The sequence below is a fragment of the Setaria viridis genome, chromosome 4, assembly GCF_005286985.2.
Source record: "Setaria viridis chromosome 4, Setaria_viridis_v4.0, whole genome shotgun sequence".
Lineage (NCBI taxonomy): Eukaryota > Viridiplantae > Streptophyta > Magnoliopsida > Poales > Poaceae > Setaria > Setaria viridis.
In genome coordinates this window covers 14575611-14592329 of record NC_048266.2, presented here as the reverse complement: position 1 = coordinate 14592329, position 16719 = coordinate 14575611, and the positions used below count along the sequence as shown (strand labels likewise).

The window sequence follows — 16719 nt, the reverse complement described above, 5'->3', positions numbered from 1 at the left end:
ATCTCCGGCCGATTCTGTAAGTTCCACTTATCGAGTAATATCTAAGCTTTAACTTCGGGCGCATCGTTGTCGTTTCGTTTAGATTTATTCATCAGTTATCGATATTTACTAGAATTCTAGGTTTTACCTGTTGTTCTAGTTTTATCACCGGTTATCCAGCTTGAGATTGGAGCTTTCGGCTTATTTATCTTTATTGTTTATCTATTATTTTTGCACAGATGATTAGATCTATCTCAAGTGTTGCTCCTGTAACGTTACCTAGTTTACTCCAGTAGTTTCTTCATAAAACGTTACCTAGTTGTCGGCTGTACCATAGCCGATTACCTTGTTATAGCAAATCGGCCGATTCGCTGATACACTTCTTCGAGATCGGAACCTTAGCCGATCGGAACTCCTAAAATTTGACACGTCTTCTTCCTTGCCAATCAACAGGTCAGATTGGCTGGCACGTCGCGCGAACCGCACCAGGGCGTCTACCCGAACAGGAGTTAAACAGATTCTCCCGGGTCGTGTGTCTGACACTGAGAGTCAATTGGCTGACTTTTAGCGCCAACAGTACCTCTACCCTCCTTTATATACTCCAGGAGGCAGGATTACTAGTCAGTTACAAGCAGGAGTCCTAGTAGGACTACATGGTATGAGTCCTAGTAGGATTACAGTGGAATCCTAGTAGGAGTTCGTCTTCTTCCTTCCTTGCAAGAACACATCAACATACTACGGTACTCCTGTTTAGGGGACCTCTTCCTCTCTCCCACTGTTTTCTGCTGCTAACTTCACATCTCCATCGCTAGCACTGCGCGCACAGTACCAGAGAGAGCAGAGCCTCTGGAACCTCGGCTACCGCTGGAGATCCTGCTCGGGATAGGCAAGCAATAAGTTTTTTGGGAGCGTTTCACGCAACTGCTCGCTGCCTATTCGGCTACTTCCTCTACGTCTAGGCAGCTATACAACTACTTCCACTATATCCATTTGGAGGCCGATCGACTACTTCCTGCTACGTTGCTGGCCGAGGGACTTCACTGCATCAGCTGGTCACGGCATCAACTCTGTTCAGCTACACCAATTGAGGTCAACCGAATAGCATGACTATTTCGGTTGATAGCGGAAGCAGCCGCTGCCTCCGGCAACGACCCCTCCCTAGAGTACTCACTCATATTGCTTTCTTTCGTATTGTTCATGTCTAAAATGTTGTTTAACATGAATACTTGCACATGCTTTGTTATCAAAGATTCACTCAACATTTTCATGATAATATTTTACACGCTGAATTATAGAATTAAAATGTACCGAAAATTGCTTATATTTCTAACAGGAGCTCGAGCAGGGCCGGTCAACGGTGGTGTCTGCTGTGGCTGCCCAACGGGTTGCGTGCCGTGTAGCTGTGGAGGAGACTGACGGTATCGATTTGTGGTGGGACATGCAGAGGCCGCCACCGTACTTCGTAGTATGCATTGCCTCCGCCCACCTCCTCGACCGCGGTGGCATTGAGGGTCCGGCAGCGATCGCTGCGGCTGCGAGGGGGTGGCGTCGTGGCGAGGTGATTTTTTTGCTTTTACCCAACCCCGTGGTGCACGAACCCAGAGCGTTCTGGAGACGCTCAGGGACGTCTGGCTTAGTCCAAAAGAATCCCTGCCGTCCACACGAGATCTGACGGCTGAGGATTAACAAGAGCTCCAAACGGACGATGGACGACGTCATGATGACGTGGAGTCACGAAAAGAGAAAAATTCTGCCGGATTTCGTTATTTAGAGATAGGCAGCAGAGACTCACCTGCAGGATGCACTATTTGACTTGATGGCCGAATGACCGGCGTCCTACTCACGGTGGCATCCAGCGCTTTTGGTCGTCCAACCGATCGGCCGAACCAACCCCTGCAATCGGCGAGGATAACTTCTTTTCGTTTGGGATCGTATACGTTTTTGGGTTTCTGATGAACAGTTCGAGCAAGTTCCACCTAACCAATTCCATAACTTCAATTATCATCTCAGACTAGCAATTTCAAAACCAAGATCACATTGCAAACCTCAACTTTCCGACGCGCGCTCGGCACATCCGTAATTCTGCCGCATCCACCCCTCACGGCGTCGGCGCTTGTCGGTGGCACACAGCGCAACGTGCCGGCGGGCTCCCCAGAAACACCCAGCGCAGTCGCTGTCCGATCCTCACAGCCTCTCGCGCAACCAATCATTCACCGCAATCACCACTACCCATTCGCCCGTGACCCGCAACGCCGGCCACCACCGCTGGCCAGCGCGCGAGCGACGCCGGATCACGTAGTTCGCGCGTAGCATTCGCGGGGGCCGCCGTGGTCGGGACCCCGATCCCTAAAACGAACAAGCTCGCGACACAGATTGTCTAGAGCGTCGTGAGCGTGGACCTCGTGGTGTTAATGAAAAAAACAAAAATGCTTGCCGTCGCATCTGTCGCTTCATGGGTCATCGAGGAGATCGCCAGATCGGATCGGTGATCTCCGGGGCTGTGTGTCCCCTTCCGGCGTCCCCCCATCGCTCCATGTCGAGCTGCAGTACTCATGCATGTGTACTTGTTTCCTCCCAAGAAATCGTTCGGGATAGACCTCCAGCTCTTCCATCTATAAATGGCAGCCGGGACTGGAAGTGCAGCAGCAATCCAGCTCCAGCTCCTGCAGTCGGACGGAGCCCGCCGTTCCGGTACCAGCTCCGGGGATGGGTGTCGGGACCGGAATGGCGAAGCGGCTCCTCTCCGCCGTGCTCCTCGCAGCTCTCGCCTGCGGCGGCGCTCACGCCAAGTTCAGCAGGAACAGCTTCCCCAAGGACTTCATCTTCGGCACCGGCTCCGCGGCGTATCAGGTGATGCCTGCAGTCTGCAGAACATTTTCACTCTTTTGAATCTTTTTTAAAAATAAAGTACTTGCATCCGAAAAAACAGTTAGCTTAGCTGAACAAGTTGGTGCCTTGCACTTTTTTTTAATTCTTTTGTAGTACGAGGGTGCCTACAACGAAGGAGGCAAAGGGCTCAGCATATGGGACAAGTTCACTCATATCCCAGGTCAGGACGACTCCGTCTTCCCTGTCTAGAACTACTCTGAACCGGCCACTTTCTAACAGCTAGAAAAACTTGTCAACTATTGCAGGAAAAATCAAGAACAACGATAACGGTGACGTGGCAAATGACATGTACCATCGATACAAGGTGACTGACACTGCGACCATTGGTCGGAGTATTTTGAACCAGCTGATCAACCGAACGATGTGTCGACCAGCAAGCGAAACTGACTAAACTATTTTGCAGGAGGATGTGCAACTCCTCAAGGACATGAACTTGGACTCCTTCCGGTTCTCCATTGCCTGGTCCAGGATCTTGCCAAGTGAGCACTGCCGAACTCGAAACATGTACCATCGTGGCCCGGGCCGCAAATAACTGTTGTTTATTTTTTTTTCAAAGCACAGTATAGACACAGACACTCACAAATGCACGTACACTCAACCCTACGAATACACAGATGCAACCCTAGTCCTATGAGCAACTCCAAGAGACTGAACCGGTAGATCCTCGAAATTAACGAAGTCATTACATGCGCCTCGCTATCAACGGGTACGTTGCCTACCACTGAAAGAATTGTGCCGGTTAATTCTTGTAATAAATTGATGAAAATGCGAACACCAGTACCGAGTCGAAGACTCGAACCCTGGTGGGCAGGTTCTATCACAAGGAACCTTACCATCTGAGCTACGCTCAGTTCGCAAATAACTGTCGTTTATGACAACAGCACCATCACCAAGATATTGAAACATATTGATCTGAAACAAGAAACACTGTATACAATTTTTTTTAAAAAAAGAGTCTAGATTTTAATTAAGGTACTCAAAGAGATATTGACATTCAATGCAAAATGAGTTGATAGCGTAATTAAAACAACAGCCGTTTATGACCGAAGAAAGTAACATATATGGTTCGACGTATCCGTCGACCTCACTAATTAGTGAATGCTTTTTTTTGGAAAGAAATCGTTTCTGCAACTGTCTATTTTCGAAAAGTTATAAAGTTGTACATGAATAAGTTTTTAGCATAGCATTATTAGGAGAAAAAGTTATGACCATAACTTGCGATATGACATTCGACATATAACTTTTGCTAACAAACTTATGATGACAACTTTTCAATGTAACCTTTTCCAATACAACTTTTACGCATTACACTTTTTGCGGACAAAACTATCACGACAAATTCTCGGCATAATTTTACTAAAACAACTTTCATGTGACAACTTTTACAAATATTAAGAAATAAATCTTCGTTCTTCAACGTCTTTGGAAACTAATAATACACATAACTTATTTAGCACGACTTTTGTCATAACTCTTTTGGGACCTTCTTAAACATATAAATTTGATTATACTAAAAATAAAATGGGCAGGTTACATATGAAACTAAAGAAAATGAATGGGGAGAAAGAAAAGTCCAGATTCAGATCCATGCTAAGGATCCTAGCTACCCACGTGCTAATTATGCTACCCATGCTAATGATGCCAACTACTCCCTCTATCCAAAATTATTATTCATTTTGACATTTCTACATACATAGGTTTTGATATACATCTAAATATGTATTATGTCTAAATAAATAGTAAAATTTATATATTTAGAAAAATCAAATCAAATAGTAATTTGAGACTTAGGGAGTATACCCCTATGTCGACAGCACCTTTGGAAGATGCGGCTCGACGTGTTCAGTGCGACCAATGGTGACATTTGATTTGAAAGATAAAATGGGTGGGTTAAATATGAAAATAAAGGAATTGAAAGGAGAGCAAAGGGTCCCGATTCAGACCCATGCTAATGATCCTATCTACACACGTGCTAATTATCCTACCCATGCTCATGATGCTAACTACCCCTATGCCGACAGCGCCTTTGAAGGTGCGACTCGACGTGTTGAGTGCGACCGATGGTGACACTGGGCTTCCGCGTATCCATGCTCATTCTGTGTTACGTGTCCACACGTGCTTTCTGCAGATGGTTCCCTGAGTGGAGGAATCAACAAAGAAGGTGTGGCCTTCTACAACAACCTCATCAACGAGGTCATAGCCAAAGGTATTTAATCACCCTTTTGCGTCCATGCAGCTCATACAAATTAAACCCATGTTCAATGATAAGTGGATAACATTAACAAAAAGGATTGCATTTTCATCGCAAGGTCTGAGGCCATTTGTCACCATCTTCCACTGGGACACGCCCCTTGCCCTGGAGGAAAAGTACGGAGGCTTCCTCAGTGCAAACATCATGTACGCCCCTGTCCTGTCGTCGACTTTAATTAAGTTGCTTAATCTCTCTCTTTCTCTCTCGACTGTTTGTAATAATTGTAATGTGATTAAACAAACGGTGTACGACGTGCTTGCAGCAAGGACTACGTGGACTTCGCCGAGGTCTGCTTCAAAGAGTTCGGCGACCGCGTCAAGGACTGGACGACGTTCAACGAGCCGTGGACGTACGCGGAGCGGGGCTACTCCGCCGGGCTGTTCGCGCCGGGCCGGTGCTCGCCGCACGTCTCCAAGTCCTGCCTGAGCGGCGACTCGGCGCGTGAGCCCTACGTCGTGACGCACAACATCCTCCTCGCCCACGCCCAGGCCGTCGCGCTCTACCGCGCCAAGTACCAGAAGGTGCAGGGCGGCCAGATCGGCATCGCCGTCGTCTCCCACTGGTTCGTGCCCAACACAAACTCCACCGCCGACCGCTTCGCCGTGCAGCGCAGCCTCGACTTCATGTACGGCTGGTTCCTCGACCCCATCGTGCACGGCGGCTACCCGGCCACCATGATCGGCTACCTCGGCGACCGGCTGCCGAAGTTCACGGCGGAGCAGATGACGCTCGTCAAGGGCTCCTACGACTTCATCGGCGTCAACTACTACACCAGCTACTTCACCTCGGCCAAGCCGGCGCCCAACGGGCTCGAGCAGAGCTACGACGCCGACGTCCGTGCCAACACCTCCGGGTTCCGCAACGGCGTGCCCATCGGCCCTACGGAGTTCGTGCCCATCTTCTTCAACTACCCGGCGGGCCTGCGGGAGCTCCTGCTCTACACCGCCCGGCGATACAACAACCCGGTCCTCTACGTCACGGAGAACGGCATCGCCGAGGGGAACAACGCGACGCTCCCGCTCAAGGAGGCGCTCAAGGACGGGCACAGGATCGAGTTCCACTCCAAGCACCTGCAGTTCGTGAACCACGCCATCAAGAACGGCGCCAGGGTCAAGGGATACTTCACCTGGACATTCATGGACTGCTTCGAGTGGGGCGACGGATACCTCGACCGCTTCGGCCTCATCTTCATCGACCGCCTCAACGGCCTCAAGCGCTACCGCAAGGAGTCCAGCTACTGGATCGAGAACTTCCTCAAGAGCTAGATAGATGATTGCAGCTGGGTGTAATTGCATTGTTTGCAGAGTGTGATCTGTTCTGTGTTCCTGTAGTCTATGGGGTCGCCGCCGTTGCCGTCGACTGTCGTTGAGTGTGGTTGCAGAGAGAAGGAGGAATAAAGCTCGCTGCGGAGCTGGAGAGCTATCTGTCATGTCAGTCAAATCTACGCTGTTTTTTTTTTTGTCTTAACAAGAATAAACCAAGCGATAACCTTTTCAGTCTCGGTATCTACATGGGTTCAAATGATTTTCTTTCTATTCATCAGTCTCTGTTAACAGGCTTTCATCAATTGATTTTCTTTCTATTTAGTCTCTGTTTGGTACTTTTGGGGTAAATATTTCAAAGTACAAAATGTTCATGCATCACCTTTTCAATCTCAGTATCGTCTAAATGGGTTCAAATGAAAAATTGATGAACTGCAAAGTAGTGATAAGTGTTGAACAGATAGGCATTAAATTCTACGGTGGTTTTGCATTTCTTGAAATTTAAAAAGTTTTAGTTTAATTAAAAAATTCATAACTAATTCATTTCAAATCCAAAAAATATGAAGTTGGTATCAAAAGTTTTCTAAAAATGTAGGCTACTTGTTGATACTGTATTTGAAGTTGTTTGCATCATAGTTTTATTACTCGTAGTAAAATATAAGGAATATGAACAACTAAGATTCAAATAATGCCAAATAGAAAAACAATAGATAGCTTACATTTTCAGAAAATGTTTGACACTGATTTTATATTTTTCTAATTTGAAATAAATTAGTTATGAATTTTTTAATCAAACTTAAACTTTTTAAATTTCTAGAAAATGTAAAACCACTCTTGAAACTACCCAAGGGTAAATTTGCCCGATTTCGACAGTTGGATGGCTCTCTCTGTTCAGTTTTATAGTTGTGGGTTGAAAATCAGACTTATGCCATAGTTGGAGGGTAAAAGTAGGACTTTTCCTTTAATCTATGACGGATAGATTTTATCATTCTGTGACAGTTTTAGATAACATCATCTATTTAGCGTCATAGATTAAATCATGTGACGGTTTAATTTAACAAAAGTGTCGCAGATAACGCAATCCGTGACGTTTATTAACCGTCAGAATATCCTGAGGCCCGCCCAGCCCAACCCAAGTCTAATTTTAGTGATGAAAATAAACGTCATAGAAATCGTCAAAGATTGTATAGCCATGTAACGTGACTGCTGACATGGATAATGATGCTGATGGTGCTGACATGGATGATGACGTAGCTATAGCTACTGATATGGATGATGATGTAGCTACTGACATGGCTACTGATGCTAACATGAATGATGACGTGGCCACTGACGTGGATGATAAGGATAATGTGGTTGCTAACATCTGCAGCCCATTTTATTAATGGACCAATATCAAAAGCAAGCCACTAATTTGGGCCAAATATTTTCTAGTCCACTGAGTTCGATCATTTTTATCGATCCAAAAAAATCTGGTGCATCAAATTTTGCCAATTCCAGCCCATTTTCAAAATCACCATTACAACCCAAAACAAGCTATAAAGCCCATACAAAAATCATTGTACTTTTATTGACACAACAAATTAAGCAAGAACTCCCCTTCTAATTTACCATGCTAATACAGTATCACATCAGGTTCAATAACATCCACTAGCATATAAATACAAAGTCTCCTCACAAAAAGAAAAATACAAAGTCTCAACTTTCCATCGAACAATATAACAGGTGTACATCCAGCGTCACACCACATTAGCAATCCAGCATTACCACAAACAGCAAAAGCTAGGTTCATGCAAAAAAGTTAGGTTCCGACAAAAGCTAGCATACCACCATATCGCTTAGCTTGGTCGACTTTGATCTAGCAGAAGCTCAACCTCTTTGATTATGTCCTGCAGCTTTGCTTCAGTGGGGTTCTTCACTGTTCCAAGCTCCTTGGTAGTGATGCAACCTGACAAGGGGAAAAGAAATACTTACGATTAGTATTAGAAACAGTCATCTCATCAGGGGCTTACAAAGTAAGATTTAAAGTCCAAACAAAGTAATAGTTGAGTGTTCTTGCATTGCAATCGCCATTGATACTAACAAGCATCGTGCATCATTGAACTCTAGTCGGGGCAATAATATGATGATACTTAACTATGATGAAACAGTGAGCCATTAACCTTGCCCTTGTGGGTACATAAGCAGAAGAAAAGTACATAAATTCCAAATCTGAATTTAGTAACAATATTATCAATACATTTTCTCTGAAACGCACCATTTGCTGCGTTGTGGGTTCTGATTTCTTGCTGAGGAACATTTGCATAAGCAGAGCCATGTTCTGTCCAGGTAACCAGTAGAACAAATAAAAAAGGTCTATCTCTGATGCATAGGTATCCTATAATCTTCGACAAATACAAAGAGTTTAACAAAAAATGAATGGTTTTAAAAAAAAACATCACGAAGTCACAAGATTTAGAATCAAAAGAATGGGAGGCTTTGTAAAAACCATGCGCAGTTTCCAAACAGCACAATTTTCTCTTCCATTACATAGACTTTAACAAGGTTATTATGTGAAATTAAAGGTATATTAGAAACGTAGATATAGGCACATAGCTGTTACTCCCAGGTAACATAGGTTTCAGGTAGAAAGCTTCGATCAGATGTCTTGCATAATCAATGCCTCCTCGTTTTGGTGTTTGAAATGCTCCTGTAGAACCATCACAACAGACAGCTCAACATCTACATCACCTTACTGTAAAGAAATACCAGTCATTTTTCTCTACACAAATAAGCAACGTGTAAGAAAGCCTTAATCTTTTCACAGCCACAACATTTAAATCCATAGCGTGCAGTAAGCATCTGTAGTAAATCCTATTTAAAGTGTCCCAGAAGCTTAACCACACCGAAGCAATCGACGTAGAAGTCAGAAAGCTAACCATAAGTCAACGAAATAGCAAAGCGAAGCCCTCGAATCACATCAGAAGAATGCACATATAGCAAACACTACTTATTTTAGAAGCGAAACTGCCTTTTTCTACAGGAGGTAGAAGTACTATTACTTACTTCCCCCATCCCAAATTGTAGGTCGTTTTAGCATTTCTACATTCATAGCTTTTACTATTTATCTGGACATAATATATATCTAGGTGCATAGCAAAAATTATGAACCTAGAAATGCCAAAACGACCTACAATTTGGAATGGAGGGAGTACCAAGTTTTTGGATGACCTCTTATCAGTTCATCTTTGTCATCAGCAGTAGAGGAAGTCCATTCGCGTCCCCGACAACAGACCTGTAATTCGGCATGGGGAGAGAAAAATGAGACGATAAACAGAAACTGAACAAGATCACAAACTGCAAGAAGCTTAAAAAATGCTGATACTGCTAAAGTTAGCTGATACTATCATAGACCACATACTATCTCAACTACTAAAGTTAGCTGATACTGCTATATGTCAAAGCTAAATATTACTATATAGAGAAATCATAGACTAATAAGCGCAGTAGCAACGATGTCTACGATAATTCAGTGGAAAACCAACTTACAGAGACTACAAAATATAATCCTTTGTTCTTTTAACTTGCTATGCATACATGTTCCGATGTCAATATAATTAACCAGCAGACACTGACTCTCCATCTTAAGTTCCAGGATGTATCACTCTACTGAATGAGGCATCTGAAGTATTCCAATACAAAACATAATATCGATTGCCGGGATCACCTTTGGGCTTGTAGTACTGATCCCAAGATGTTATAGCTCCTCACTGCTGGTATTTGAGCAATGAATAATGATGGGATATTAGGTACATGCATGAACAGTTTTTATTTACAGGTAGCACGCAACTGAGACCAGTAAGACTGAACCAAACCAATTGCCTCCTCACCCTGCAGCTGGTAAATGGAAGCTTGTACAAATGCTTTTCCTTGTCAACAAGGATATCAAGCAATAAAAAACTTATCCCAAATATTCAGTCAAATCTTTCCACAAATCAAGCAAAGGTCAAGTAATCTTCTCGCAGATCTAGCATCCATATGGCATTAAAAAAGAAAATATTGTCTTACCTTGTTTGAGAACGAAAAGGCTATGGACTGCTGCAATGGAAGGCCTTGATGAACTCTCCAATCAAGCATTTGGCATGTATCAAGCATTCATGTTTGCTGCCTTTCCTGAAAGTTGTAGTAGAAATTAAATGCTATCCAGAAACACATTATGCAACAGAATCAGATTCTTTTTTATCTCAGATGAAAGTCAAGGAAATTCTTCCAACCTAGGTAAGCTGGTCAGTCTTCCTTATGCCCTTCTCAACCACTCAATGAACTCATGTAGGTTGTCAGAGCTTAGATGATAGATACTATGATTTGTCACCTGACAACACATATACACTGTCAAATGTATGATTCAACTAAAATGCTTATATATGCTTATCAACACATACGATTCATGATTATTTCAGGTACAACCTTTGGAAGCTCGCCTGCATAGAACCAACTTGAATGCACCCTCTCCACTATTAAGCAACTGTACTAACCACTGATAATACAGAAAAGAGGAATATGCTCATGAGAAAAAAAACAGCAATATAAAAGGAAAGATCAGACTGACCTCGATACAAGATTACAGAAGGACCTGATTTCACAAGAAGAGGATATAGACCATCGGATGAGGAATTCAGGATTGGACCTGTGCTGAACCATCATGAACTCTTTGTGATTGAACAAGAAATCATCATCTTTGAGAAGCAGATCTGCATACTCTCAGCAGCAAAGAGCTCCTCATCATCCTTGGAAACAAAAAAACAAATCATTAAACTGAGCATCGGCATCAAATCTATACTAAGAACTGAAAATGAATAGCAGCCACCGCCCACCAGATCAATTCAAATACCTCTATTCTCGCATTGAAGGAGCAGCTGGTCATACTCTTTCTTTTTTCTTGTGGCTTCCTGCGCATGCCTCCACCATTGCTGCCTTCTCCCTCCATAAGAGGTAATATTGTAGGCAGTGCTAGAGCAAAAGAATATGTTCAAATCGAAGGAGTATCAATTTGGATGTCAAGTTAAAAAAAAATGAGATATTTACTAAAATAGGAAGTCACATTGTTACATATTGACTGACTATTAGGAGCTTGACAGGTAATAATCGGTAAAAAAGCCCATCTCCAGTTGACTGACTATTAGGAACCTCACCCATTAACCCTAAAAACCTACATATATTTGAGAATAAAAAAGATACAGATGCCAGCTTCACAGATAACTCAGTGGCATAGAAACCAAAAATATAGATCTGCTGACAACACAGTTGAGCTCACTTATTGAACTTAATTCTTTCTGTGAGCTCCTATCCTAGCCCAATTCTTTCTGCTGGCCATGCTACTCAAAAAATATTCACTTTATTTAACATTAAGGGCATGCTAACATCACAGAGACAAGCAAATTTAAAAATACCAATGATATTGACCAGCACATCTATACGTACAAATCGAATATGAAGGCACATGCTCACCTGAAAAGTGTTTCTTTGCTAGCTGCTAAAATTATTTGTATGACCTTTTCTTGTAGTTTTATTTCCCTAGCGAATAATCTGTCAACAACTGATTTACTTCAGCCAAGATAACTTTCCATTACCTTCTGAATGGACTTAATTTTGTTTACCTGCAAAATAACATTAATGCACATAAAGTAAAGCTGCATATAGTGGCTGGACATTGAGTGATTATTCGTAACTGAGAGCAGTAGTAAAAGTAAAAGGTCAAAGAGTATAATGATGCTTATCCAACCGCCAAATATCTGCTAGAAGATGTTATTAGATAAATGTGATTTAAATACCTTTTCGAATTGAGATATGACACATCTGGTGCCCTATATCACTATATGATATCCAACCTCGTCGCCTAGCTGCCAATTGGGAGATTCAGCTATTGCTTGAGCAATTGCTACCACTGCAAACCTGATAGACTGTGCGCATTCCATAATTTCTTCATAGGAGGAATTGGGGCTCTGAACTCTTTCGTGCAAAGGAAAAGCAAATTGACAACACCTCTTTTGAATGAAATTAATTTAATTGCAAAAAAATATGTTCTGCGCCTGTAGAGCTGAAATCCCAACAAGACTCAATTCAGGATGGGATAAAAGGGGGTCTTTTGTCCCGGTTGAGTGACCCGGGATAAAAGACCCCCCCTTTTGTCCCGGTTGGTTTATCCCGGATGCATTTTCGGGAGATTTGCACCCTACCAACCGGGACTAAAAGTCAATTCTCTACTAGTGTAAGCAGATTCTCCCGGGTCGTGTGTCTGACGTTGAAGGTCATTGGCCGACTTTTAGCGCCAACACACTCCCACCATCTTTTTACCATACATGGGCTTGATTTCTTTTGTAATTTAAGAATTAATATATAGGCCAAGCTAGATATTCCAATAATAAAGGCATGTTCAACAGTGTGGCTATTGTCCGTGAATGTCATACACGGAAAGTAAACACAAATAAAATTTGTACAGTGGTTCGTCTATTAGGTTTATGTATAGAGTTTAATTCACACATGTACACATAAGTCACGATGGTCGAATATTGTTGACGTTTGTATGCTATTTTGTTATTTGTTCTATAGAATTCACCGTATATAAAAATACAACCCAATTAGAAGGATTGTTGCGTAATTTTGTTTTATTCTATATCCTTCTCCAGAATTACTATCTTTGAGAAGGACTGTATTATAAAGTTGTGATGACTATATTGATATATTCTAAACTGAAGGACCAAAAATATCCCATCAACTTCTCTGTTCTCTCCTCTCTCCTCTCTCTCGGTCTTTCATTTACCCATGTCTGGCTATCTCGCTCGCGACACGCAAGTTGCAGGCAAATTTGGGAGAGGCTAGCTGACAGCCCGCGAGCAGGTGCTACGGCTAGCTGACAGCCCGCGAGCAGCCGCTACACGCGAATGGCCAGGCGGCTCGCACGTACTAACGTAAAAATTGGACTTCAGACTTCTATGTTAAATAATACGAAGGACCTAGCATACCTACTTAACTCCAGTGCAGACTTCAAATTGACTCGCGAGTGGTGTAAGGCGTGCCAATCAATTTGATCTGAAAATTGACAAGGTAAATATTAAATTTCTAAGCTGATCGACGGCGAAACCTTTCGAACTTATAGGTAGGCGTTCTTGGAATAAACACCACGACAAATAGATATTCAATGTAATCATGTGGTGTAAATAAACAAAGCATTAATAGCATATGCCATCGGCTATATGAGCCGACGGGCTAAGATAAAGCAGTCCATAAAGGAGCCATTGTTCACCATGCACGCATCAGATAAACTAACATGTGTATTGAAGTTAGACAAGGTAACATAAATGAGAAGGCATTGACATCAATCTATTAATATAAGAGATTAGAACACACCAAACAAGGACCTCTTGCCTACCACTTACAAGCTAATTAAGCTAACAGATCTAATTAATGTCATGATAAGTGTATTGAACTTAGACAACGTACCACGAATGAGTGGACATCAACTTCGGCCCATCAATTTAATAGACAAGCTTGCGGCAACAAGGCCTTGTACGCGCACCTATCGGCTTGATGACGTCATCGTGCTTCTATGAGATATGGATGATACCGAGCCGATGCATTGGCTCTCAATAGTAGCATTCTGATGTTAGGGATCCGACGGCTAGCAATATGAGGGGTAGGAGTAACGATCTATCGGACCTAGCATATGTAAAGCAATAAAATCATGCAAGATCTAACCAGCCGATACGATCAGATAACTAGTGAACGCGTAAACAAGGTCAATGACATGATGAAGACAACCTAACTAGATCTAAGTATTCGATAACTGTGAGCACTTGATAAAACTAAGAGATCAATACAGTACAACTTAATAAAACCAAACAACTCGATAACTGCGAGTAACGTCGAAGACAAGCAGAATATTGGACAAAGTCTAGAAAGTTCTACTTGCAATCTAACATAACTCGATAACTAGCCACACAACCAAATATCATAATATAAGAATTAACTTAGAAAGTTCTGATAGAGGTCGTAATGACTGGGTGATGGTACTTACAAGCTCGTCTGAGATCGAAGCCGTTGGAGCCGTACGCGCAAGAAGGAACTTGTCAAAACTACTCTACTCCTACTCTTGGGTTTTGACGGCTTGGCACCGAAAGGTTGTATTGATTGATTGATGATGATTCATTACAAGACTGATGGGTTTATATTTATACCCTAAAGCAAGCTAAAATTCTAGTCGATCACGACGTGAACTATTACAAATTAATTAAAAACTACTAAAGATACACCTGTCGGGCATGCACCCCAGGCCCACGAGTAGACCTTGGACGACCCACTAAGGGGTGTACTCGGACACAATCAGAACAAGGGATAGGCGTATCCCACTCGGACTAGTCAAGTATGTATATGGAAAACTACTCGGGCCTTACCTAGTAGAACTCTGTAATAGTACTCGACTAGGACTCAGACTTGTAACCCTGCCCTCCCGTGTATATAAGGGCGGGTAGGGACCCCCCCTCAACAACAACTCCAGTTCATCAATACAAACAAACATACAAGACGTAGGGTATTACGCAATCTAGCGGCCCGAACTTGTCTAAATCGTGTTCCCTACGTCACCATTGATTCCTTGATTCTCGATGATCCTAGCGGCACAAAAGACCACCTAGGGTACCCCCTAGGTGGGTTGCCGGTCTAAAACACCGACAGCTGGCGCGCCAGGTAGGGGAACTCGTCGAGTTTCTCAGCACGAACTCAATGGCAACAGTCATCATTAGGCCCGTCTTCTTCATCGAAGCAAGCGCCACCTTCATTTTTGGATCCTGGCTTTGCGTTGCCGATGGCTCAGGTTCGTTCCGGCGCTAGATCGTCAACGCTCAGGAGAAGAAATCAGAAGATCTGATTGGAAAACACCAAGATTTCAAAATCGACGAGTTCGAGTTCGACTACACGTCGGACACGACTTCGCTTCGGACTAGTCGGTCCTAGTCAGTGCCCAAGTTGGTTTCGACTTCAAAGCAGTTCCCACACGGACTCCGCAATGCAACCAAAGTTCACCAAGGCTTTCTCACTTGAACCCAACTTGAACTCGGGCACGATGAAGACGTCGACTCCAACTCGTTTTATCCGCCAGAGATACCGTTATCTAGTCCAGCCCAAGGATTGGTAATAACTTCAACATCACAAGGCAGATTCGTTCACTGGCCAGGATTGCGACCATCTCTTCTTGACCGCGACTACGACTCGCGCCTTGTTGCCCATATAGACAACCTCCCATATCAAGAAGGCGTTCCACTCACTTCCAACCGCGAGGAAAGCTCCACAGAGATTGCAACGTCGAGCTCCGGAAGCTACTACCCGGATAGGGAGATCCTTGTTATTACTCAGAATAACAACCCGGGTACCAGCGAGAACAAAACCCCCAAGCGATTACCACAACTCGACAACATCTCCGAAGATGAGTCTACAGCTGACGCTCCTCACAATGAAACCTCTAAGCAAAGAAACCAAAGAAGGATGTGCAACACTACTCGAGCCGAGCGACGGCAATCGATGGCTACAAATATTCCCATCACAAACCTTGAAAGGGCCTTCGACGCAGTTCAGGCTCAGGAGCACAATACTCCACTCGTGGCTATCGCCTCAATCAACCTTTTAACAACGTTGATGCCTCAAGATAGGGATAATGAAGCCACAGCTCAACTCGTACAGCGCGGCAACGGACTGATTGCACAACTCGTGGAGCAAGCCTACAAGTTACTCGACAAAGAATCACCGATTCCATCTGTTCCTCGCATCACAGCTCACCAAGAAGGCAGCCAGGGAGCTGCAAACAACAACAATGCCCCAAGAAACGACAATGAAGTTGTCAACCAACCTCGGCAGCACAGCCAAGGTCCAAGCAAACACAAGGCCCCAGCACGCAATAAGGATGTTGGCGAGGTCAGCTGCACCAACTCGGTTAAAAGTATTCGCCCTACTCGGAAAAACCACGAACTGTCCAACATTAGTGATCTGCGAGAAATTCTCAACAGTCAGCGCGAACGAGAAGTCGACAACTACAACCACTTTCCTGCTTTCACAAACCGGGTAATGAAAACAAAACTACCCGAGAAGTTCAAGCCAACTGGAATCACCAAGTATGATGGCAAACAAGACCCAATTCAATGGCTACGATGTTACTCGCTAGCCATCCAAGCAGCCGGGGGCAATAACGACACCAAAGTTATCCACTTCCCCATATGCATGGAACCCGGACCACTGACCTAGCTTGAGTCACTCAAACCCAAGTCCATTGACTCCTGGGCAGACTTGACAAAGGCTTTCACCAACAACTTC

General features: G+C 43.6%; 1 protein-coding gene across 1 annotated transcript; it reads left to right on the top strand.

Moving 5' to 3' along the window:
* Window positions 1-2607: 2607 nt before the first annotated feature.
* LOC117854165 (beta-glucosidase 30) lies at window positions 2608-6541 on the top strand. The gene is made up of 7 exons (XM_034736465.2): window positions 2608-2829; window positions 2962-3028; window positions 3114-3172; window positions 3272-3347; window positions 4997-5074; window positions 5178-5265; window positions 5382-6541. Exons 1-7 carry the CDS (start codon window positions 2686-2688, stop codon window positions 6382-6384), a joined length of 1515 nt encoding a protein of 504 aa, XP_034592356.1. The 5' UTR covers window positions 2608-2685; the 3' UTR covers window positions 6385-6541.
* The last annotated feature ends 10178 nt before the right edge of the window (window positions 6542-16719 follow it).

Bases quoted from the DNA above. Each gene is read 5' to 3' on its own strand.
- LOC117854165 (XM_034736465.2), top strand. From the start codon at position 2,686: ATGGGTGTCGGGACCGGAATGGCGAAGCGGCTCCTCTCCGCCGTGCTC. The intron at 3,029-3,113 runs GTCAGGACGACT...CAACTATTGCAG, and splicing joins CAAGTTCACTCATATCCCAG to GAAAAATCAAGAACAACGAT. The intron at 3,348-4,996 runs GTGAGCACTGCC...TGCTTTCTGCAG, and splicing joins CTGGTCCAGGATCTTGCCAA to ATGGTTCCCTGAGTGGAGGA.